The 24,417-nt window shown below is 43.9% G+C and overlaps 1 protein-coding gene across 1 annotated transcript; it reads left to right on the top strand.

Moving 5' to 3' along the window:
• The first annotated feature begins 5,440 nt into the window (after window positions 1-5,440).
• On the top strand, window positions 5,441-11,298 carry LOC123188539 (nucleobase-ascorbate transporter 11). The gene is made up of 10 exons (XM_044600708.1): window positions 5,441-6,271; window positions 7,725-7,822; window positions 7,910-8,080; window positions 9,175-9,275; window positions 9,340-9,475; window positions 9,650-9,700; window positions 9,808-10,095; window positions 10,187-10,421; window positions 10,502-10,782; window positions 10,876-11,298. The coding sequence occupies exons 1-10, from the start codon at window positions 5,533-5,535 to the stop codon at window positions 11,095-11,097; spliced, it is 2,322 nt and encodes a 773-aa protein (XP_044456643.1). The 5' UTR covers window positions 5,441-5,532; the 3' UTR covers window positions 11,098-11,298.
• Window positions 11,299-24,417: the final 13,119 nt, after the last annotated feature.

The following is a 24,417-nucleotide window of genomic DNA, read 5'->3' as shown; positions in this document are numbered from 1 at the left end:
ATCCTGAAACATTGAGAATCTCGGTATTTAAATCCCTGTAAATCAAAAACTCACCCAAAAACCATGAAACTTGGTATGGTTTCATGACATGGCACATATATGTCGTGGTAAAAAATCGTCCAGTTTGAGAAAATGCACACACATTAGTAGCCAACGAAATCCTTTTTGAAACAAAAAGCTGACACATTAATATCACAAACGGTTGTATTATATTAATCGTGTCGAAATTTAACCATACTTGGTGGTGTGCGTGCAACTGTTTGATTAGACGGGACGAGCACGAGAAGTTCGCCGTGCAGGCTCGACAGGATGTGTGCGAGCAGTCCGCCGCGCAGGCTCGACGGGACGCGTGCATCCTGTGCACCTCGCAGACTCGACGGGACACGTGCGAGCAGCAAGGCCGCCCATGCTCACCGGGAAGCAAGCTCTTTGACCTCCATGCACCAGCCGCCGCCCGCCTCGCTCACAACTTCTCCATTAATGGGTTAATTAAAGCACCTGGACGGAGGGTGTTTGCTTGTGATCCCATGGCAACATTTGCTTTGTTCGTGTTTTCAACTCGTATTCCGCCCTAATTTAAATTGCCACATAGGGCAACGGATAATACGAGCACAAATAAAATGGCAACGGATAATACGACAACAATTTTACAATGGCGCAGATAATAATTGTCTTACATATTCCGGATAATTTAAAATGCCACATGCGGCAAAGCACGGAAGACACGGAGGCAAGAGAAGAAGGAAATTACAAACAACGATTTGGGTCGCTACCGTCTCTACTCGTCGATGGATCGCCGGGCAACGACATCCTCCAGCTCCTTCTTCAATTCCTCACGACTTTGCTTGAAAGCAGCCACGGATTTCTCCACCTCCTGCTCGCGCTCAATCTGGAGCTTCCACAAGTCACCCATCAGTTTCTCGACGACTGTTGTCAGCGTCATTCCCGAGGCACTGCTCTGCTCATGCAGCATCTTCCAGCCGGGGGCCTCCTCCTCCTTCTGGGCGAGCGCCTTGAGGAGCTTCGCATTATCACTCATGATTTGCTCGACGAGGCTGGTCGCCTTGTCAACCGAGCCATCACTGATCTTGAGCAGCTTCATCAAGTCGTCGACCAGCTCCTGCCGCGTAGTGACGCCAGCGAGAATGTTGTCGTCGCTGGTGAAGGACTTTAGGAATGTCGGCTCGTTGCGATGGCCGACGCTACAAATGTGCTTGTGAGAGCCCTCGCGTGCCCGTGAGATCTCGGTCGAGGGCTCCGCGGCGCGCTGGGACATCTTTGCTGCGGCTGCGGCTTCGTGGCGAGACCTCTCTAGTGCTTCCACGGCCTTGGTATTTGCTGCCTGGTTATATGTCGACCCTAAACTCCTCCTACCGGTCATGGCAGAACGACTTGACAGGAAAGACCAGTTTTTGTGGGTGATGGGGAGAGGAACTGTGAAGTAATTTTTGAGTGGGTAGTTTTTATAGCCCGATGCTAAGTGTGAACACATATTAGTTTGATAGGTGTGAACAGATTTTCAATTACTTATTGCATTGTAATCTGCAATGTGACGAGAAACAAGGTCAAAATTTATTGATGGTAGAAGGTTGACCATGTGGTTACTCGTCGTTGAGGTGGCCGCGGCGCACTCTGCTCACGTCCGTCCGCGCATTTTGCTTGCCATTGAGGCGGCCGTGGCACGCTCCGCTCTAGCGTCCCTGCACATGCTCTGCTTACTGTTGAGGCAAATTTACACAATGGCAACGGTTAATAATTCTTAATAATTGTCTGACATATTCAGGATAATTTAAAATGCCACATGCGGCAAGGCCCAGAACACTCACGACCTACATATGCATACAATTATAATAAAATATAAAGCTAAAAGGCTGAGCTGGCGGCCTTCCGACGATGGTCTTCTCGGACTCCATGATCAGCATAGCACCCTTGCGACCGTATGTGTAACTTACTAATCATCGCACACGAGTACTCGCAGACGCATCGTGTGCGATACTCCTAGCCACCACAAGGAACTAGTTTGCATTTTCAAAGTTTTTTGTACATACAAAATCGCACACGAACTAACTGTATTAACCGTCTGTGTTGTAATTTCTCATCGCAAACAGTTCATTCGAGTCGGCTATTTGCCACGTATCACACACATCTTGTTAAGTTGAACCGTTTCTGTTGTGTTCGCTAATCGAAAACAGTTCGTGCGAGTGAACCATATGTCATATATCACACACCTTGATCTGATGAACCATTTCTGTTACACTCCCTAATAGCAAATAGTTCATCGGAGCGAACCATATGCCGTATATCATACACACATTGATATGGCTGTCCGTTTCTGTTGTTCTGCCTCATCGCAAACAGTTCGAACGGCTTAACCGTGTGCCCTAAATCGCACACGCAACTAAAATCTGAACTGTGTTTGATGGCTCCGCTATCGCAAACGGTTTGCACCTTTTTTGACGTTTTTTCCATCACCGTTTGTGATTAATGCATCGCACACAGTTTCGTCAAAGGGTCTCTGATCGTAGTGTCGCATTGGCAGCATCCTGAAGTAGTGCATGGGCACGGACACCGTGGAAGTTGCCACCCCCCTATACGCCATATTATATGGGAGACTTCAATGGAGGTCGGGGGCAGCCCCCAATGGCTCCTTATGCTTTTCATATGGCGTGGGCAACCCCTAGAAGGCCTGCTCATGAGAGGCTTCATTATCCCCCACAAGGTCGTTCGAGCCATGGTGCTAGTCGGCCAACAAAAATTTCTCCAAGGAAGGTCAATAAAAAGTGTAGTGTGCTAAGTCACCTAATGCGGAAATTTCAGAATGCGACAAGCAAAAGGAGATCAAAGTGCCAATTGTTGGTAATTTGACTAATTCTATTGCTGATATTGTTATTGTTCAGCGGGGTTCCATGGCTAATGATCATGAGGCTAGCACAAACAAGGCCAAACCTAGGGATCCCAAATATACTCAACCTAAGTGGTGTCCTCATAGTCTAACTAAGACCATGAAAAGGAGATTGCAACGCATGAGGAACCACAAGAAGGTAGAGCGCAGAGAAGAGAAGCAAAGGGATGAATTGTTCAATAAAATTCGGCCCATGCCACTCGCAAAACAAGTGTGGAGGCCTAAACAAAAAGAAAACACAGATGCTTCTACATTAGCTACAGTGACACCTACACCACCAAAAGAGGATGATGCGACCCTTACAACATCGTCCACACCACCCGAAACATCCCCTTCAATTGAGGAAACTTCAAATCCAATATACATGTTGGGAGATGAAGACGAGATGATGGATTATGAATCTACGTCGGTTTAGGAAGGTATGGATATTAATATGGTGTATTATTTACCTGCCTAATTTTTTGCTATAGGTGAAGAAGGGGAGGTGGCCCAGCTAGATTTTGGTCCTAAGAATGTTGTCTTCGAGAAGCCAAAAGAACCGGTGAAACACTTGAAGCCATTGTTCCTCAAAGGTCATATTAATATATCGCCGGTTCCTAGAATGCTCCTTGATGGTGGTGTTGTGGTAAATCTTATGCCCTATTCGGTCTTCAAGAAGTTGGGATTATATGACGATGCATTGATGAAGAATAATATGGTTCTTAATGGATTTGTGTAAAGAAAAGATAGAGGCCAAAGGTGTGATGTGCATGGAACATACTGTGGGAAGCAAAACTTTGGCCGCCATGTTCTTCATCGCCGAGGTGCAAGGTAACTATAATGTTATATTAGGTTGTGATTGGGTTCATGCTAACCAATGCGTGCCATCTACCATGCATCAATTCTTAATATAATGGGTCGATGATGAAGTAGAAGTCATTCATGCGGATAATTTGGCTTGTGTTGCTTTGGCCGATGCATCGGTGGATTGTAATCATCCCGATGTTACTTGCTAATTGGTTCCAAGGTATGATGTAAACAAAAATGTAAAAGCAATGGTTGATAGAGAATTATCGTCCTAAGCATAAACATGGCCGATACAAAAGTATTACACTAAGCATATATAAATGGCCGATGGAGTGTTAACATCGTCCTTAGAACGAACATGATACAAGTTATTTTTCGGCAAGCTAGCTTTGCCGAAAAATAGGGGCATGTGTTAACGCTCAAAAGTGACACAATAGTAAAAGTTGCTTAAAGCTATGTTAAGATTAATTTAAACTTGTGATTGGAAGTCACCATGAAATGCTCTCTTCAAGAAAACATCAGGATGGATATGAAGATGGTATAAAACAGATTTCGGACGCAAAAGTTATGACAAGTTCAGATATGCTCATGTTGACACCAGCTTAAAGAATGTCATGAAACCCAATTAATATGGCCTCTGATGGAAAATGTTTCAACATGAAAGTTGTGTGTCTCTTTGAATTGGTTGATTTTGATATAAAAATCATCTTAATCCAAGATTGTATGCAACCTGTGAAAGTAAAAAAGGTCAGAAACAGAAGTTGCAGAGTCATTTCGAACCAACCGAGTTGATTTGACTCAACGAGACCGAGTTGACTCGGTAATTCCGAGTGAAACCACCCAGAAAATTCTGAGCGAGATACAGAAGCTTACAGAAGGTTGGCCACGTTCACTCAGTGGGACCGAAGCAAACCACTCGGTGGCTCCGAGTTGATCCAGAAAATTGCAAAAGATTTATGTCCGAGTTAGGTTAGGGTTTTTGATGTTTTGGGTGGAAGTTTTAGTACTTTTCTTATACGGGAAGTTCAGCTGCCTCATAAATAGATGAGAGGTTACGGTCGATTGAATAACACACAATCGACAAATCAATATACTACTTTTTATCCTAGGTTTTACATCTCTTTCTTGTTCTTTTTCTCTCATTTTTCGTCCGTTCTTCGTATTGAAGGGCAGCGATCCTCGAGGCTCTAGGGGTGGGCGAATCGACCTAGGGCAGCCCATAGCCGCCGCGCGTTAGATTGGTCCCTCCTGGATTTCGGGTCCTCAAAAACACCCGCCGGATTGCTTGCGTACCGCGTTTTTAGACGGGTCACCTTCAACGTGAGCTGCGATGCATCACCCCCGGCGTCAAGGATATACAGTGACGTGTTCGTGTGCGAACAAGGTTGTAGTCACTTTGCTTATGAACACTCATATTTTTTTCAAATTTTTTAGAACATTTAGAATCGATGTTTTGAACTTGGAGCATGGGGAGCACCACCGCATGCGACGTACAGTAGCAAGCAAACCAAAACAAAATCGAAATAGCGCCTCACATCACACACCTGGTGATGGGCTTGAGGCCTGAGCCTAACCGACACAGCTCCGCGACGGCGCGACACCCCACGATCCCCGCGCCAACCACCGCTGTCTCCCTGCCGCACGGGCCCCGCCAACCGTCGTCCACGGTAGGCCACCTCGTGTCAGTCACGCAACCAACGTTCGTTCCCCGACGACGGCTGCGTTCTGAAGCGACGTGGTACCCGTATCTCTCTCTCTCTCCTCACAGCGGTCGGTCACTTGCGGAGCAGCTGCTGTGCTAGCTACCTTCCACACTACTCAAGCTGCTGCGCGTTCCGCCGGCGATGCCCAGCTCCGGCCGAACTACAGCCCGCGGCGGCGGGGCCGCGCCCCCGCCTGCACGCGGAGACGCCGAGGACGACGCGCGGGTGCCGCCCTTCACGGGGAACAACACCGACCACAACCCCCGGGAGCTGCGCTCCTGGGCCCGCCGCACCGGCTTCCACCCCTCCGCCTTCTTCTCCGGCGAGTCCGCGGTCTCCAACTCCTCCACCGCCACCGCGCGTCCCCCGCCGCCTCCGCCTCCCCTGGCATCCTCCCGCCGCCCGCCGCGCCCTCCCGCGGCTGCGGAGGACGACCCCGATCCCGCGCCGCCGCTCGACCTCGACCACCAAGTCCGACCTCGCCGCCGCATCGACCTCCGCGGCGAGCTCGAGATCCCGCCCGTCGAGGTGCCAGCGCAGCCAGAACCGGCGAGGAGGAGGGACGGCGTCGAGCGCCTGCTCGGCGAGAGGGCGGCGCTCAATGTGAGCAGGAGCGCCAACGGCGTGCGCGCCGACGCGGATGCGGATACGAGTGCGAGGAAGAAGGCGGAGGAGGCGGAGGCGAAGCGAAAGGCTGAGGAGGCAGAGGCGAGGAAGAAAAAGGAGGATGAGGAGAGGGACGCGGAGCTGGCCGCGTACTACCAGCAGCAGTGGGCCAACGAGGAGGACGGTGTTGCCGGCGGTGTGCAAGGCGAGGAGACGGCGCCTCTTAATCGGCCATCAGGGCTCCGCTGCGGCGTCTCCGAGAACCCCGGGTGGGGTGAGTTCCCTGCTCTTCTGCTTCAAGCTATTACCTGCGTTGCACTAATTTAATGACGAATAGATAGATGGATTTTAGTCTTTCTGATTGTGATACTAATGTCCGAGGGGTCATGTATCATCATGTCTAATTGTTACGTAGGAGTTTTTATGAGTGCCTGCCACATAATGTATATAAAGTTACATCAAAGTCCTTCACCGAGATGATCCTTAACCTCTGGGTATGCAATCTGCTATGCCTAATTAGACAATGTATGTATGTTTGATTAATTGGAACCCCTTGTTTCTACACACTCCAGTTGATTCAAGTGTTTATTCACGCACTGTATTTTGGAGCTTGATTGTAGCACAATGTTTATTACACAAGCTGCTTTAAGGGGTTGTGTGATCAGACAAGCACAGATTTGCAGCTCCAGCTGTCCATGTCAGCTTTATTGGACAAGTAATAATTGCTAATATGTATGTTTCTGCAATCATTTTATATTCTGATATAAATATACAGTTTTGCTAAAGCACATCTAGATGTGCCATAAGTATTGCACATCTAAGTCATATGTCATTGATCTTACATTAAGATTCGTGTGAATATTTTCTTTCTCTTTTATCTTTTTCTCTTTATGTTTGATTCACTCACTTAGATGTGCAATAACTAGGGCACATCTAGATGTGCCCTAGACACACCCATAAATATATACCAAAATGGCTGAAAATAGGGAAAGAAAACTTGCTTAGTTATTTTAGTTATGTCATCTGTTTTTCTTGCGACTTTAACGTGATTTGCTCTATTATTTCTATTAATCTGGATACTGTGTAATGCATGATTTTTACATATGAACCAAACACAAATTTAATCCATTCTCCTTTTGCTTTTGGTATCTATAGTGACATTTAGCCAATTATCACTTTCATCAAGCTTTAAGCGGCGCACCGGAAGTGTGGGAAGCACCGCATGTTTGCGAAATGTTTACGAAATGTTAAAGTTCTGCCCAGTCTGCTTCTAATAATTTTGTTACCTAATAATACTCTTGTCGGCACACTTATCTCAACATAATGCAAGGATATCAACGGCTTATTGCTTCGGCTTTATTAATCTATCCCCTAGATATCCAAGTCAAGTAAATAAATTCCTTGGGCATCAATTTAGGTCTTCAGCATCTTCTGTGGGTTCATACCTACTTCAACTTTGAAGTGGCATTCTAATATTTAAAATCCACTTTTAGGCTAGCAGACGGCCTGATTTTACATTATTACAATTCTAAGGATGAAACAGTCTGCATACTGCAGGGCACACATCATTTAACTTCATTTTTTATCAGATCACACAATTGAAAACCCTGTGCTGTAATGCAATTCAAATTTGGCCTGCTATTCCTTGCGTTTGGGATGAGTTTTGATGTCAATCTGATGGAAACTGCAGGGACAGTTATTAACTTAATTTTCTTTTTCCATTACAGCACTCCTCGTATTTTATGGCATACAACACTACTTGTCAATAGCCGGTTCGCTTGTTTTTATTCCTTTGATATTGGTACCAACCATGGGTGGATCGGATGTATGACCTCCCCCTTCCTTTCTTTTATCCTTACTTGCGTTTAGCTGTAAAACTGCCTTGAAATAATATGTTCATTTCATGTGACAGGTGGACACTGCAACAGTCATTTCCACCATGTTATTAGTGTCTGGTCTTACAACAATACTTCATACTTTTCTTGGTTCTCGGCTTCCATTGATTCAAGGAAGTTCTTTTGTATATTTGGCTCCTGCATTGGTGATCGCGAACTCTGAGAAGTTCAGAAATCTTAATGATGATGTATGCTCAAATTCTAGACCCTCTTTACTTTATCTGCACATTCTTCCTCAAGCATTTTCAGATAATGCAATGGACACATTACTCCAAATCTCATAGAATGAAAACTCACCTGTTCATGTTTATGAATGGCAAAACATTACTCCTTCCGTTCGGAATTACTTGTCTCGGAAATGGATGTATCTAGAACTAAAATACGTCTAGATACATCCATTTTTGCGACAAGTAATTCCGAACGGAGGGAGTACGTCTGTATAATACAACATTGAACCTATACGTACAATCTGTGGTGGTGAAGTGATAAGGAAGTAGGCATAATTTTTCCACCGAGCTGTTCGGCTAAGGTTGCAAAGTGAGAAGCAGGTATGCTTTTGATATCCAGTTCTAAAAGTTCAAATAAAAATCACCTAAATTTGGTAAGCTGCCGTAAATGTTTGTGAGGGAGGCACATAAAAGAGTTATTTCAGCATGGTGTAGAAAATTTACTGATGAATATACATTAATTGGGCACTTAATTTTGAATAATGAAAATTTGAGTACCATAAGCATGAATACTGTGGACTTAGTGGCCAGTTGCAAAGCAGGGTACCATGGTTATTTGGTATTTCCTGATATGGAAGCATATCAAATAGCTGTCACCCCTTAAATAGAACCACAATAAGGTCTAGTAGTGAGCGCCTTCTGCATATGTCCGCATCACCAGAAATCTAATGTGACAACCAACATTATAGCTCTGTTCTCATTTAAGGGTGTGGTTTGTGTTCTATTGGTGAGGACCAAGTCTTAATGTGAAACTACATGATGCAAGCACAGTCCACTCCAGATATCTTATTTCCACAACTTGTCTCCAAGGGAACAGAAACCACACCCTTAAAAGAGATATCTGGAGTGTACTGTACTTGCATTATGTAGTTTCACATTTAGTGGCATATGAGATTCCACACCAAGCATTTATGTGCTGGATTGAGTTTTCACCTAAGTGAGGATCTAGCGTTTTCTTAATAAAAGCAAAAGTTTCACCCTTTGATCTTTGGACCAAGGGCCTTTTATCATGCATTATCTCTCTCAATTTGGTATTCATTCTTTATGACATGCAGAAATTCAAGCACATAATGAGGGAATTACAGGGGGCTATACTTGTTGGTTCAGTTTTCCAAATAATTTTGGGGTACAGTGGTCTTATGTCACTGCTTCTGAGGTATGTAAAAAAGGTCATCATGAAATTACCAGCCTAGGACATATGTCTAATTGTGGTATTACAGATTGATAAACCCAGTCGTCGTGGCACCAACTATTGCTGCAGTGGGTTTGGCGTTTTTCAGTTATGGTTTCCCTCATGCTGGTAGTTGTGTAGAAATAAGCATGCCCCTCATTGTATTGCTTCTTCTGTGCACCCTGGTATGCCTGCGAGATTCTCTTCTTTTTATCAAGTAACCATGCACATTATCTCATTTATTTTATTTGCTTCTGCCATTTCATATTTCTAGTGTCACCGTTGCCACCGTAGGTGGTTTGTTCTTTAACTTGTATTGCTCCCAGTATCATACTGATCACTGCCCTTCTGCATTGCAGTACATGAGAAAAATATCCCTGTTTGGAAACCATATCTTCCTCATCTATGCAGTACTTCTCTAATCCTATCCCTGCATGTTCATTGTTGTGCCGATAGACTACATCCATGAACTAATGTTTTGCTGCCTTCTAACTGCACTGGAATCTTCTGTTGCCAGGTACCACTCAGTGTTGGCATTATATGGGTGTATGCATTCTTCCTAACTGCTGGTGGTGCATACAACTTTAAGGGCTGCAGTTCAAGTATACCCAGTTCAAATATATTATTGGATTCATGCAGAAGACATGCAGAGATTATGAGGCGTTGTCGAACTGATGTTTCTAATGCTTGGAGAAGTGCTGCCTGGGTGAGGGTTCCGTATCCATTGCAGTGGGGCCCTCCTACATTTCATTTCAAAACAGCTATCGTTATGGTGATAGTTTCAGTGGTTGCATCAGTTGATTCAGTAAGTAGTTTTTGTCAATGTACTAATAAAAGACCTATCCTTCATCTCGAATAAGTAATGATCGAAGTAACACCCGCTGGTACTTCTGCAGCTTTCATCATATCATGCTGCTTCGTTGCTAGTTAATTTAAGCCCTCCAACACGTGGAGTTGTTAGCAGAGGGATTGGCCTTGAGGGGATTTGTACTTTTATCGCCGGACTATGGGGTACAGGAACTGGGTCGACAACATTAACAGAGAACATCCATACCCTTGACACAACCAAAATGGCCAGCAGAAGAGCTTTGCAGCTTGGGGGAGCCTTGCTGGTCATTTTCTCTGTCTTTGGTATGGTCTAATATTTTTCTCACGACCATTTTGTCGTTGACTAGTTGTAGACTGCTTACATCTGAATTCCTTGGCTGCAGGAAAAATCGGAGCTCTCCTTGCTTCTATCCCTGTTGCTTTGGCCGCCTCTGTTCTTTGCTTCACCTGGGCTCTTATTGTCGCACTTGGCTTATCCACATTGCGATATACCGAAGCTGTAAGCTCAAGGAACATGATAATCGTTGGTTTTACCCTGTTCATCTCCCTGTCCATCCCCGCATACTTTCAGCAATATGAACCCAGCTCCAATCTCATTCTACCGGGCTATCTTGTTCCGTACGCTGCAGCTTCGAGTGGACCAGTTCGCACTGCCAGTGATGGGGTGAGATTTCTCTCTGAACAAGCTGGATAGTGGTTAAACCATCTTCGCTGTAGTTAACCATGAGCCGACCTAATTCTCGGGTTTGTTCTGCAGCTAAATTATGCAGTGAACGCTCTTCTATCCATCAATGTTGTGGTGGCTCTGGTTGTTGCAATAATCCTTGACAACACGGTGCCGGGAAGCAAGCAAGAACGAGGGGTATACATCTGGACAGATCCTAAGTCCCTGGAGTTGGATCCTGCATCTCTGGAACCCTATCGGTTACCAAAGAAGATATCATGCTGGTTCAGATGGGCCAAGTGCGTTGGCTTTTAACATAGCATGGCTCAACTCCCCTGCACTGGTAGTGCCTGCTGGGAGGTGGGGATGCAAAGATTCTATATTCTGTTGTGCAACAGTTAGTATGCTATTCAGGTAGGGCCTTCTAGCTACTGGCCGTTCTGGGCATCTGCCTGGAGCTCACTGCATGTAAATTCAAACGGTAATGATAATTGGCAACCGTTACTCAGGACGAAATTCCCAGTGAACGCTCTCGTAACCACAAGACCCAGATTGCGCGGATGGCAGTTTCTAAAGAAATTTGCCTAAAAACAAATGAACTGCCATGTACAACACTAAAAAAGTTCTCTTGATCATTCGCAAATGCTATCTATGACAGCAAACGTTCCTTGGGGATTCAGGCCCAAATTTAAATTAGTTATGGATTGAAGGGAGTAGGAAACTGTTGTAAAATATGTGAATTGTATTGCTCTCGTGCATAGGCACGTATATATGATGTACAAAGATGGACCACGGACCTCAACTATACAAGGTAGGAGGCGGGCCCAATACACAATATGCACATAACACATATACTAAACACTCCCCGCAGTTGAAGCGGCATCGCGGTTGATGCAAAGACTGAACCGGAACTCCTCAAATGACGCCGTAGGCAAGCCCTTGGTCATGATATCTGTAAATTGTTGGAAAGTAGGGACGTGTAAAACACGAATATGGCCAAGGGCCACCTGTTCCCGAACAAAATGAATATCCAACTCAATATGCTTGGTCCGTCGATGATGCACTAGGTTAGCGAAGAGGTAGACCGCCGAGACGTCGCAGTAGACCATCGTGGCATGGTCAACAGGGCAAGAGAGCTCTTGAAGCAGCTGGCGAAGCCACGAACACTCGGCGACGGCGTTGGCCACCGCACGATACTCAGCCTTAGCACTGGAATGAGAGACCGTAGGCTGTCGCTTGGACGACCACGAGATGAGTGAGGGTCCAAGGTAGACACAATAGCCCGAGATGAGTGGGGGTCCAAGGTAGACACAATAGCCCGAAGTGAAGCGACGAGTGTCAGGGCAGCCTGCCCAGTCTGCATCGGAGTAGGCAGTGAGGGCGGTGTCGACGGAGGCGTGAAGCGTGACGCCAAGATCCATAGTGCCACAGATATAGCGGAGAATCCGCTTGACGGCAGCCCAATGAACGTCTCGAGGAGCATGCATATGAAGACACACCTGCTGCACGGCATACTGTATCTCCGGTTGAGTCAGAGTGAGGTACTGGAGAGCACCAATGATAGACCGATAGAAAGCAGCATCGAAGGAGGAGAACCATCCGTGGCAGAAAGCTTGGCCTTCCTATCAACAGGCGTAGCGGCGGGCTTGCAGTTAAGCATGCCAGCGTGCTCCAGGAGCTCGTGAGCGTACTTCCGCTGATGAAGGAAGAAGACATCCGGACGACACACCACCTCGACCCCGAGAAAGTAGTGCAAAGGACCCAAGTCCTTGATGGCGAACTCATCGCGAAGATGAGCCGTGAGCTGACTGAGGAGACCAGCCGTACATGCCGTCAGGATGATGTCGTCGACATAGAGCAGCAAGTAGGCCGTGTTGTTGGGGAACATAGTAATTTAAAAAAATTTCCTACGCACACGCAAGACCATGGTGATGCATAGCAACGAGAGAGGAGAGTGTTGTCCACGTACCCTCGTAGACCGAAAGCGGAAGCGTTAGCACAACACGGTTGATGTAGTCGTACGTCTTCACGATCGACCGATCAAGTACCGAACGCACGACACCTCCGAGTTCTGCACACATTCAACTCGATGACGTTCCTCGAACTCTGATCCAGCCGAGTGTTGAGGGAGAGTTTCGTCAGCACGACGGTGTGATGACGATGATGACGTTCTACCGACGCAGGGCTTCGCCTAAGCACCGCTACGATATGATCGAGGTGGATTATGGTGGAGGGGGCACCGCACACGCCTAAAAGATTAAGAGATCAATTGTTGTGTCTATGGGGTGCCCCTGGCCACGTATATAAAGGAGTGAAGGAGGAGAGGGGCCGGCCCTCTCTATGGCGCGCCCTAGGGGAGTCCTACTCCCACCGGGAGTAGGATTCCCCCTTTCCTAGTAGAACTAGGATCCCTTCCAAGTAGTAGGAGTAGGAGAGAAGGAAAGGGAAGGGAAAAGAAGAAGGAAGGAAGGGGGCGCCCCCCTCCCTAGTCCAATTCGGACCAGCCCATGGGGAGGGGTGCGGCCACCCTTGGAGGCCTTTCTCTCCTTTCCCGTATGGCCCATTAAGGCCCAATACGAATTCCCGTCACTCACCGGTACTCCCGAAAATATCCGAATCACTCGGAACCTTTCCGATGTCCGAATATAGTCGTCCAATATATCGATCTTTACGTCTCGACCATTTCGAGACTCCTCGTCATTTCCCCGATCTCATCCGGGACTCCGAACTCCTTCGGTACATCAAAACACATAAATTCATAATATAATCGTCATCGAATTTTAAGCGTGCGGACCCTACGGGTTCGAGAACTATGTAGACATGACCGAGACACGTCTCTGGTCAATAACCAATAGCGGAACCTGGATGCTCATATTGGCTCCCACATATTCTACGAAGATCTTTACCGGTCAGACCGCATAACAACATACGTTGTTCCCTTTGTCATCGGTATGTTACTTGCTCGAGATTTGATCGTCGGTATCTCAATACCTAGTTCAATCTCGTTACCGGCAAGTCTCTTTACTCGTTCCGTAACACATCATCCCGCAACTAACTCATTAGTTGCAATGCTTGCAACGCTTATAGTGATGTGCATTACCGAGTGGGCCCAGAGATACCTCTCCGACAATCGGAGTGACAAATCCTAATCTCTAAATACGCCAACCCAACAAGTACCTTTGGAGACACCTGTAGAGCACCTTTATAATCATCCAGTTACGTTGTGACGTTTGGTAGCACACAAAGTGTTCCTCCGGTAAACGGGAGTTGCATAATCTCAGTCATAGGAACATGTATAAGTTATGAAGAAAGCAATAGCAACAAACTAAATGATCAAGTGCTATGCTAACGGAATGGGTCAAGTCAATCACAACATTCTCTAATGATGTGACCCCGTTAATCAAATGACAACTCATGTCTATGGCTAGGAAACTTAACCATCTTTGATTCAACGAGCTAGTCAAGTAGAGGCATACTAGTGACACTCTGTTTGTCTATGTATTCACACATGTATTATGTTTCCGGTTAATACAATTCTAGCATGAATAATAAACATTTATCATGAAATAAGGAAATAAATAATAACTTTATTATTGCCTCTAGGGCATATTTCCTTCAGTCTCCCACTTGCACTAGAGTCAATAATCTAGTTCGCATCGCCATGTGATTTAACACCAATAGTTCACATCATCATGTGATTAACACCCATAGTTCACATCGTCATGTGACCAACACCCAAAGGGTTTACTAGATTCAATAATGTAGTTCACATTGCTATGTGATTAACACCCAAAGAGTACTAAGGTGTGATCATGTTTTGCTTGTGAGAGATGTTTAGTCAACGGGTCTGCCACATTCAGATCCGTAAGTATTTTGTAAATTTCTATGTCAACAATGCTCTGCACGGAGCTACTCTAGTTAATTGCTCCCACTTTCAATATGTATCCAGATTGAGATTTAGAGTCATCTGGATCAATGTCAAAATTTGCATCAACATAACCCTTTACGACGAACCTTTTTGTCACCTCCATAATCGAGAAACATATCCTTATTCCACTAAGGATAATTTTTGACCAATGTCCAGTGATCTACTCCTAGATCATTATTGTACTCCCTTGCTAAACTCAGGGCAGGGTATACAATAGGTCTGGTACACATCATGTCATACTTTATAGAACCTATGGCTGAGGCATAGGGAATGACTTTCATTCTCTCTCTATCTTCTGCCGTGCTCGGGTTTTGAGTCTTACTCAACTTCACACCTTGTAACACAGGCAAGAACTCCTTCTTTGACTGTTCCATTTTGAACTACTTCAAAATCTTGTTAAGGTATGTACTCATTGAAAAACTTATCAAGCGTCTTTATCTATCTCTATAGATCTTGATGCTCAATATGTAAACAGCTTCACTGAAGTCTTTCTTTGAAAAACTCCTTTCAAACATTCCTTTATGCTTTGCAGAATAATTCTACATTATCTCCGATCAACAATATGTCATTCACATATACTTATCAGAAATGTTGTAGTGCTCCCACTCACTTTCTTGTAAATACAGGCTTCACCGCAAGTCTGTATAAAACTATATGCTTTGATCAACTTATCAAAGCGTATATTCCAACTCCGAGATGCTTGCATCCGTCCATAGATGGATCGCTGGAGCTTGCATATTTTGTTAGTACCTTTAGGATTGACAAAACCTTCTGGTTGCATCATATACAACTCTTCTTTAATAAATCCATTAAGGAATGTAGTTTTGTTTATCCATTTGCCAGATATCATAAAATGCGGCAATTGCTAACATGATTCGGACAGACTTAAGCATAGATACGAGTGAGAAACTCTCATCGTAGTCAACACCTTGAACTTGTCAAAAACCTTTTTGCAACAATTCTAGCTTTGTAGATAGTAACACTACTATTAGCGTCCGTTTTCCTCTTGAAGATCCATTTAATCTCAATGGCTCGCCGATCAATGGGCAAGTCAATCAAAGTCCATACTTTATTCTCATACATGGATCTCATCTCAGATTTCATGGCCTCAAGCCATTTCGCGGAATCTGGGTTCATCATCGCTTCCTCATAGTTCGCAGGCTCGTCATGGTCAAGTAACATGACCTCCAGAACAGGATTACCGTACCACTTTGGTGCGGATCTCACTCTGGTTTACCTACGAGGTTCGGTAGTAACTTGATCTGAAGTTACATGATCATCTTCATTAGCTTCCTCACTAATTGGTGTAGTAGTCACAGGAACAGATTTCTATGATGAACTACTTTCCAATAAGGGAGCAGGTACAGTTATCTCATCAAGTTCTACTTTCCTCCCACTCACTTCTTTCGAGAGAAACTCCTTCTCTAGAAAGGATCCATTCTCAGCAATGAACAACTTGCCTTTGGATCTGTGATAGAAGGTGTACCCAACATTTTCTTTTGGGTATCCTATGAAGACGCACTTCTCCGATTTGGGTTTGAGCTTATCAGGTTGAAACTTTTCCACATAAGCATTGCAACCTCAAACTTTAAGAAACGACAACTTTGGTTTCTTGCCAAACCACAGTTCATACGGTGTCGCCTCAATGGATTTAGATGGTGCCCTTTTTAACATGAATGCAGCTGTCTCTAATGCATAACGCCAAAACTATAGTGATTAATCGGTAAGAAACATCATAGGTTGCACTATATCCAATAATAGTACGGTTATGCCGTTTGGACACACCATTATGCTGTGGTGTTCCAGGTGGCATGATTTTGTGAAACTATTCCACATTGTTTTAATTGTAGACCAAACTCGTAACTCAAATATTTGTCTCTGCGATCAGATCGTAGAAACTTTATTTTCTTGTCACGATGATTTTCCACTTCACTCTGAAGTTCTTTGAACTTTTCAAATGTTTCAGACTTATGTTTCATCAAGTAGATATACCCATATCAGCTCAAATCATCTGTGAAGGTCAGAAAATAACAATACCCGCCGCGAGCCTCAACATTCATCGGACTGCATACATCAGTATGTATTATTTCCAATAAGTCAGTTGCTTGCTCCATTGTTCCGGAGAACGGAGTCTTAGTCATCTTGCCCATGAGGCACGGTTCGCAAGCATCAACTGATTCATAATCAAGTGATTCCAAAAGCCCATCAGCATGGATTTTCTTCATGCGCTTTACACCAATATGACCTAAACGGCAGTGCCACAAATAAGTTGCACTATCATTATTAACTTTGCATCTTTTGGCTTCAATATTATGAGAATGTGTATCACCACAATCAAGATCCAACAAACCATTTTCATTGGGTGTATGACCATAGAAGGTTTTATTTATGTAAACAGAACAACAATTTATTCTCTTACTTAAATGAATAACCGTATTGCAATAAACATGATCAAATCATATTCATGCTCAACGCAAACACCAAATAACACTTATTTAGGTTCAACACTAATCCCAAAAGTATAGGGAGTGTGCGATGATGATCATATCAATCTTGGAACCACTTCCAACACACATCGTCACTTCACCCTTAACTAGTCTTTGTTCATTCTGCAACTCCCGTTTCGAGTTACTACTCTTAGCAACTGAACCAGTATCAAACACCAAGGGGTTGCTATGAACACTAGTAAAATACACATCAATAATCTGTATATAAAATATACCTTTGTTCACTTTGCCATCCTTCTTATCCGCCAAATACTTGGGACAGTTCCGCTTCTAGTGACCAGTCCCTTTACAGTAGAAGCACTCAGTCTCAGGCTTAGGTCCAGACTTGGGCTTCTTCACTTGAGCAGCAACTTGCTTGCCGTTCTTCTTGAAGTTCCCTTTCTTCCCTTTGCCCCTTTTGAAACTAGTGGTCATTGTCAACCATCAACACTTGATGTTTTTCTTGATTTCTACCTTCGTCGATTTCAGCATCACGAAGAGCTTGGGAATTACTTTTGTCATCCCTTGCATATTATAGTTCATCACTAAGTTCTAGTAACTCGGTGATAGTGACTAGAGAACTTTGTCAATTACTCTCTTATCTGGAAGATTAACTCCCACTTGATTCAAGAAATTGCAGTACTCAGACAATCTGAGCACATGCTCACTGGTTGAGCTATTCTCCTCCATCTTGTAGGCAAAGTACTGTCAGAGGTCATACCTCTCGACACGGGCATGAGTATGAAATACCAATTTCAACTCTTGGAACATCTTATATGCTCCATGGCGTTCAAAACGTCTTTGAAGCCCCGATTCTAAGCCGTTAAGCATGGTGCACTAAACTATCAAGTAGTCATCATATTGAGTTAGCCAAATGTTCATAACGTCTGCATCTGCTCCTGCAATAGGTCAGTCACCTAGCGGTGCATCAAGGACTTAATTCTTCTGTGCAGCAATGAGGATAAACCTCAGATCACGGACCCAGTCCACATTATTGCTACTATCATCTTTCAACTTAGTTTTCTCTAGGAACATATCTAAAATAAAACAGTGGAGCTAAACGCGAGCTATTGATCTACAACATAGATATGCTAATACTACCAGGACTAAGTTCATGATAAATTTAAGTTCAATTAATCATATTACTTAAGAACTCCCACTTAGAAAGACATCCCTCTAATCGTCTAAGTGATCACGTGATCCAAATCAACTAAACCATAACCGATCATCACATGAAATGGAGTAGTTTTCAATGGTGAACATCACTATGTTCATCATATCTACTATATGATTCACGCTCGACCTTTCGGTCTCAGTGTTCCGAGGCCATATCTGCATATGCTAGGCTCGTCAAGTTTAACCTGAGTATTCTGCGTGTGCAAAACTGGCTTGCACCCGTTGTAGATGGACGTAGAGCTTATCACACCCGATCATCACGTGGTGTCTGGGCACGACGAACTTTGGCAACGGTGAATACTCAGGGAGAACACTTTTTATCTTAAAATTTAGTGAGAGATCATCTTATAAAGCTACCGTCGAACTAAGCAAAATAAGATGCATTAAAAGATAAACATCACATGCAATTAATATAAGTGATATGATATGACCATCATCATCTTGTGCTTGTGATCTCCATCTCCGAAGCACCGTCATGATCACCATCGTCACCGGCGCGACACCTTGATCACCATCGTATCCATAGTGGTGTATTGATATGGTGAATATGTGGACTCGTGTGCGCCACCTCAAAAGAGTTACTTGCAGTCGTAGTTCAGGTTAGCCACCGAGTCAAAGCTGGCTTGCTGCAGTTAAACTCCACCACCCCCTTTGTTGATAATGATGCATATGTAGATAGATCTGATGTAAGTCTTGCTGGGTACATTTGTACTTACATTGCTTAATTTATGTTTTTGCAGAGAGACTTCAGTCTCACTAGTAGTTCCACGTGGACTTCGACGTTTAGCTTGTTACCTCAGCTACGATCTTGTGCCCTCGGCAGGATCTGGTAGATAGTCAGGCTTCTCAGCCTTTTTCATTTATAGTTGTCTGTACTCAGCCATGTTAAGCTTCCGCTTGTGCTTTGACTTGTATGCTCTGATTGTTGAGTCATGAGACCCATGTTTGTAATATCTCGCTCCTTGGAGCCTAATAAAATACTTGAGTTGTAGAGTCATTTTGTGATACCATGTTGTATTTGCACATATCGAGCATATTGTGTGTATGTTATTGCAATGCTTGGTATGTGTGGGATCTGACTATCTAGTTGTTTATCCTTAGTAGCCTCTCTTACCGGGAAATGTCTCCTAGTGTTTCCACTGAGCCATGGTAGCTTGCTACTGCTCCGGAACACTTAGGCTGGCCGGCATGTGTCCTTCTTCGTTCCTGTGTCTGTCCCTTCAGGGAAATGTCACGCGATGAATACCGGAGTCCTGCTAGCCTGCTACAGCCCGGTTCACCGGAGTCCTGCTAGCCCAGTGCTACAGCCTGGATTCACTCGCTGATGACCGACACGTTCGATGCTGGGTCATGGATGCCTGTCCCTGTAAGTTAGTGCCACTTTGGGTTCACGACTAGCCATGTCAGCCCGAGTTCTTTGTCATATGGATGCTAGCAACACTATCATATACGTGAGCCAAAAGGCGCAAACGGTCCCGGGCCAGGTAAGGTGGCACCCGTGGGAATACCGTGCGTGAGGCCGCAAAGTGATATGATGTGTTACATGCTAGATCGGTGTGACTTAGGATCGGGGTCCTGACAGCGTTGGTATCAGAGCTTGACTGCCTGTAGGATTACCAAGCCAAACTGGTCGAAGTTGAGTCTAGAAATGCTTTAGTTATATAAGGGAATTGATTGTGGGATGGAACGTAAGGCTCTTTTTACTCCTTTACCTTATGTCCTTCTAATCTGAGTCAACCTCTTCTTTTCTACGGGGATTAAGAACTAAAATTCTCTTTTATCTCTCAGGATGACGTGTTACTAATCCATAGACCTATAGAATTGTTAGTTTTAAATCTCAGTTCAGCCTTTACTACTTCTGTATGTTAACTGTTGATCTCGAAACCTTGATATTGTGCTTCCGAGTGGTTATGCCACCATTTTTGTGATTGTCTCAAATCTTTTTGAGCATTTACCGCTGTTATGCTGTCCGAGTCATCTCAGGTTTCTAAACAATCTGATGCATTTGCAAATCCGTTCTTCCGTTCCCGATGTCCTTTTGGTCAGATCAATCACACAAATTAGTGAGTTGAGGTACTTTATTGCCTCGACATATATGTTGGAATAATTATTATGACCCTAGGTGTTCTAGGGAGTCACCTAGTAATCTAGCAACGTTTTGTGTTCCCAGTGTGAAGATTCTGGCCATCATTCTCGAAAGCATCTCGTGGTGCTACTTAGGAGTAGGTATTCTATTCCTTGGGTTTTGAACCCGAGATTCACCCTACTTACTTCATGTTGATAGTAATTGCTAGCTCCCTTAGGTTATTAGTAACCTTTGCGATAGTCCTTGGAGTCCGTGGTATCTTCTTCTTTTAAATACCATGAACTACTTATGGCAGAAGTTCCTCGTTGAACTGAACAATCACAACCAGAGTGCTCTTGATGAGTTCTCCATTATATATTGTGGCTCTGCCAGTTCTACCTTTCTGCATGGGTTATCCGGAAGAAATATGTTGAACTTCGTTCGACATGTTAAACCATGCATCCACAACTCAGAAAATCGTATGTTCCTTGAGTTGTCCCTCTTTAGTTGTCTTCTGACCCTCGTCTATCAATTGATAGTCAAGAGTATGCGTGCAATCGTTCATCGATACCTATTACTCTTGTGGTCCGTCAAGCCATTCTATTCCGGAATGACTAGGAGAAACAAACTCCAGTACCTCATCCATATCTAGGATTGGGTCAAAACAATTGTACTCCGCAGATCAAAATGCCAATCCAGCTTTTGCTCTGTTCTACCTTGGAGTATTACCATCTTTATATCGGGATTGTTATAGGAATTGCACACCATCCTATGAACTCTTGGTACAGTGATACTTCTTGCCATCATTGTTCATTCCTCGGTTCCTGTGTTATTGTAACTGGAATGCCGACAAGTGAATCGTGGTGTGTGAAATCAATGCTGCTAGCAACTCCGTTGCTTGGTAGTTAAATGGACAACAACCTCATTCTTAGCGTGCTGATTATTGAGTCATCATTCTAAGATTGATCGTGCTACCTAGTCCTTACTCCTGGTGCATTTTTCAATCGATGAGTTAGGATTTTGTCAAGTCCTCACTCATTTGATCATATCGTCTTGCCCTCAAAAGCGAGATTGTTCTCGAGCTTAGTAACATATCGGTGGTTCGTGATTTCTCGAAGATCTTCTCGGAGGTATCACCAGGTTGTTACCTGACCGCTATGTTGAGCTCGTGATCAAGTTGGTTTCTTGTAAACCACTCTCTCTCCAAGATCGGTGTTAGATATCCCTGAGCTAGTTGGTTAAGCTAGACAACAACTTGGAGAGTTGGAAGATAAAAGCTTGCCGGACTTAGTTCGTTCCAAAGGGATATTCTTGTGTAGTGTGTGTTGAAGAAAGATGATATCTTCATCGATTGGTCCCTGTGATCAGTTGCTGGACCTATTGTCTTATCAATCCTTTGATTTGAGTGTGGGCTATTCTCAAATCAAATCAGAACCAACGATGTTCATAATGTTGTTTTACTCGTGGTTGACTCCTCGAGCATACACCATTACATCTTTGGTCTGACCAATGCTATCACCATGTTCACCTAGTCGTGGAATTCCATCTTCATGGAAATCTCAATGATTTGTTATTGAGCCCATCAACATCATTTTGTCTTCTCCATAATTCTGCTGAACATTAAGCTAGTGTTGGAAACTTTTGGAAGCATTTTCTTCATGCTAGCTCATGAAGTACTTGTTTGATGAAAGGAGTGACTTCCTCTTATACACGTGCATTTGGTGAAAGTTGCCACCATGAATTTGAGAAAGATTGTTTTTGTTTCCTCTGGAATCATCCCAAATCAGTCATGCACACGTGCGAAGTATTCTGTGGTCTGGAGACTTGCAACCTTCATTCCATATGTGTCCCGAGCACACCAAGCCACTGATTGATTTGTTCAAGGAGAAGAAGTTCCTTCATAAGAGCTAATCATATGACTTATGCAAGGACTTCGTTATCCACGGTGATGGTTCCCAACCAGAACTCGGTAGTGTTTTATTGTAAGGCTACCACGTGGTCATGCTTGTCTAGGACATCGTGTTCACATGTTTGTAGCAGAACTAGCTCATGTTTTGGAGCTTACTATCGTAGTTCATTCCCCGAGAATTTCGCAACGTCATCTCGTCGATTTGTGTTGCAAACTTTTGTTTTTCTTCCTAGACTCGATGAGTCTGGAATATCCTGACACCAACCAGATCTGAATCTCAGGCAGACTTGATGGTTGGAACATTTCCCCAAGAACTATAATATTGGTCCCTCGATAACTGGTAAAGTGGATGTCGTGGCCAGCACCACCCAGCCGAAAGACCTATTATTGCAGTATCCTGATTGAAGAAGTTGGCCACCTTCCCATAAGGACTTCGTAGGATTTACTCCCTAGTTGTGCCTTATGATTTTTGTGTTCCCGAAGTCCGACCTTTTAGTTGATGTTCTAGATATCAAACCATATCTATGAATGGGTTACACTAGCACATCAAGGAGAACATTAGAAGCGGAGTGCTAAATGTCTCTCGGTCGATCATCCAGATTTTGTTTCCTTGGCCTCGCTAAGGTGAAATCTGAGAAAGTGTTATCTTCCTTTGCATCTGCATCATCCTTCATCATTCATCATGGTAGTAAGTTGTGTTGCCAGAATCCTTGACACGGATATTGGTAAAACCTTGATAATTATGGAAATGCTCAAGTTCTTGAGAGCACGCCCAAGCGCTAGGTGTTATCATCGGTACTAATTGGATTGCTCTCAGTTTCCTCGGCAATGCTATGACCTTTTCAAACAGTGAATTCACTCTCTATTGTTGGGTTCTTCCCCGGTTACCAGAATCATTCCCAGCATTTGCATTTTGTTCCCAGCTTGCACCGCCAATGTACCATTCTACCATGGGTCTCTTCCATTTCCGGTGGTAAGCAAATTCATCCATTACGTTGTTTTCAACAAGGTAATCCACATCATCCAAGTTCGAGTATGCCATTCTACCGAACCCCTCTATATGATCGATTATGATTTGCCTTAAGCTGGTATAAAGAGTTTCAATGATCCTTGAATCAAAGGTAATTCTTTTTGCCACTTAAGGGGATATTTCTACGAGTCACCTTCCCCAAGGTGCATTGTATGGTATCATGGCAATTCAATTCCTCGCTACGTTGACAACCGATCACCACATTCTTAAGTCCGGAATTGTTGTCTACCTAGTGAACCCTCATCATCTGTTCCACTCCATCCCTCTAGAGGTGTGCTTCGTCTCTCAGCTTGAGAGATGTTGCTACGTCTCATTCCGAGAGTTAATCCTGAGTTGTTCGACCTTCGAGAAGATCGATCCTTCTAGAGTTTTCCTTTCCTCTTCTTGTCATGATTAGCTGGAGTTCTCAGAGCAAGACGACAAGACAAAGATGGTGTTCAAATCAACGTTCATTTGAAGTGCACCCTGGATCATGAAGATTATACTAGTTTGCGTTTCCCCTTCGTCTTACCCTACGCTTGAATCTCGGGACGAGATTTTTGTTTAGTGGGGGTGAGTTGTCACATCCCTAGTTCTGGCCTGATCTATGCTTGCTTCCATGTGTGCATCATGTTTAAATTTTTGAAACTTGAACTGAGGAATTTTGGAAGCCTCAAAAACCCTAAATAAAAGAAGGGCAAAAACCCTAAAATCTCATTCATTGCTCCAAAATGCTCTCCTTAGATGTGTAATATTTTTGGCAAGGGTTTTGATCCAAACCAAAAATAATGAACATTTTAAAAGGATTTATTTTTGGGACTTTGAATTTAAATCATTACTTATTTGCATTTGGGCATTTAAATACTATAAAATATTTTAAATGCTCAAATAATCCCAAACTGAAATGTTTACTGTAGGATATATTTCTAACAGTGGTCATGAGCAGTTGCATGATTTTTGGGATTGATTTAGTATTTTTAATAAAGCCACAAAGCTGCAGAAAAAAATAGAAAACAATAAGTAAAAGACAGAGCAGAGAAAACTTACCCGACGCTTACCTGA

This window comes from Triticum aestivum, chromosome 2A, assembly GCF_018294505.1.
Source record: "Triticum aestivum cultivar Chinese Spring chromosome 2A, IWGSC CS RefSeq v2.1, whole genome shotgun sequence".
NCBI lineage: Eukaryota > Viridiplantae > Streptophyta > Magnoliopsida > Poales > Poaceae > Triticum > Triticum aestivum.
This window is presented reverse-complemented; position numbering and strand designations above follow the sequence as displayed.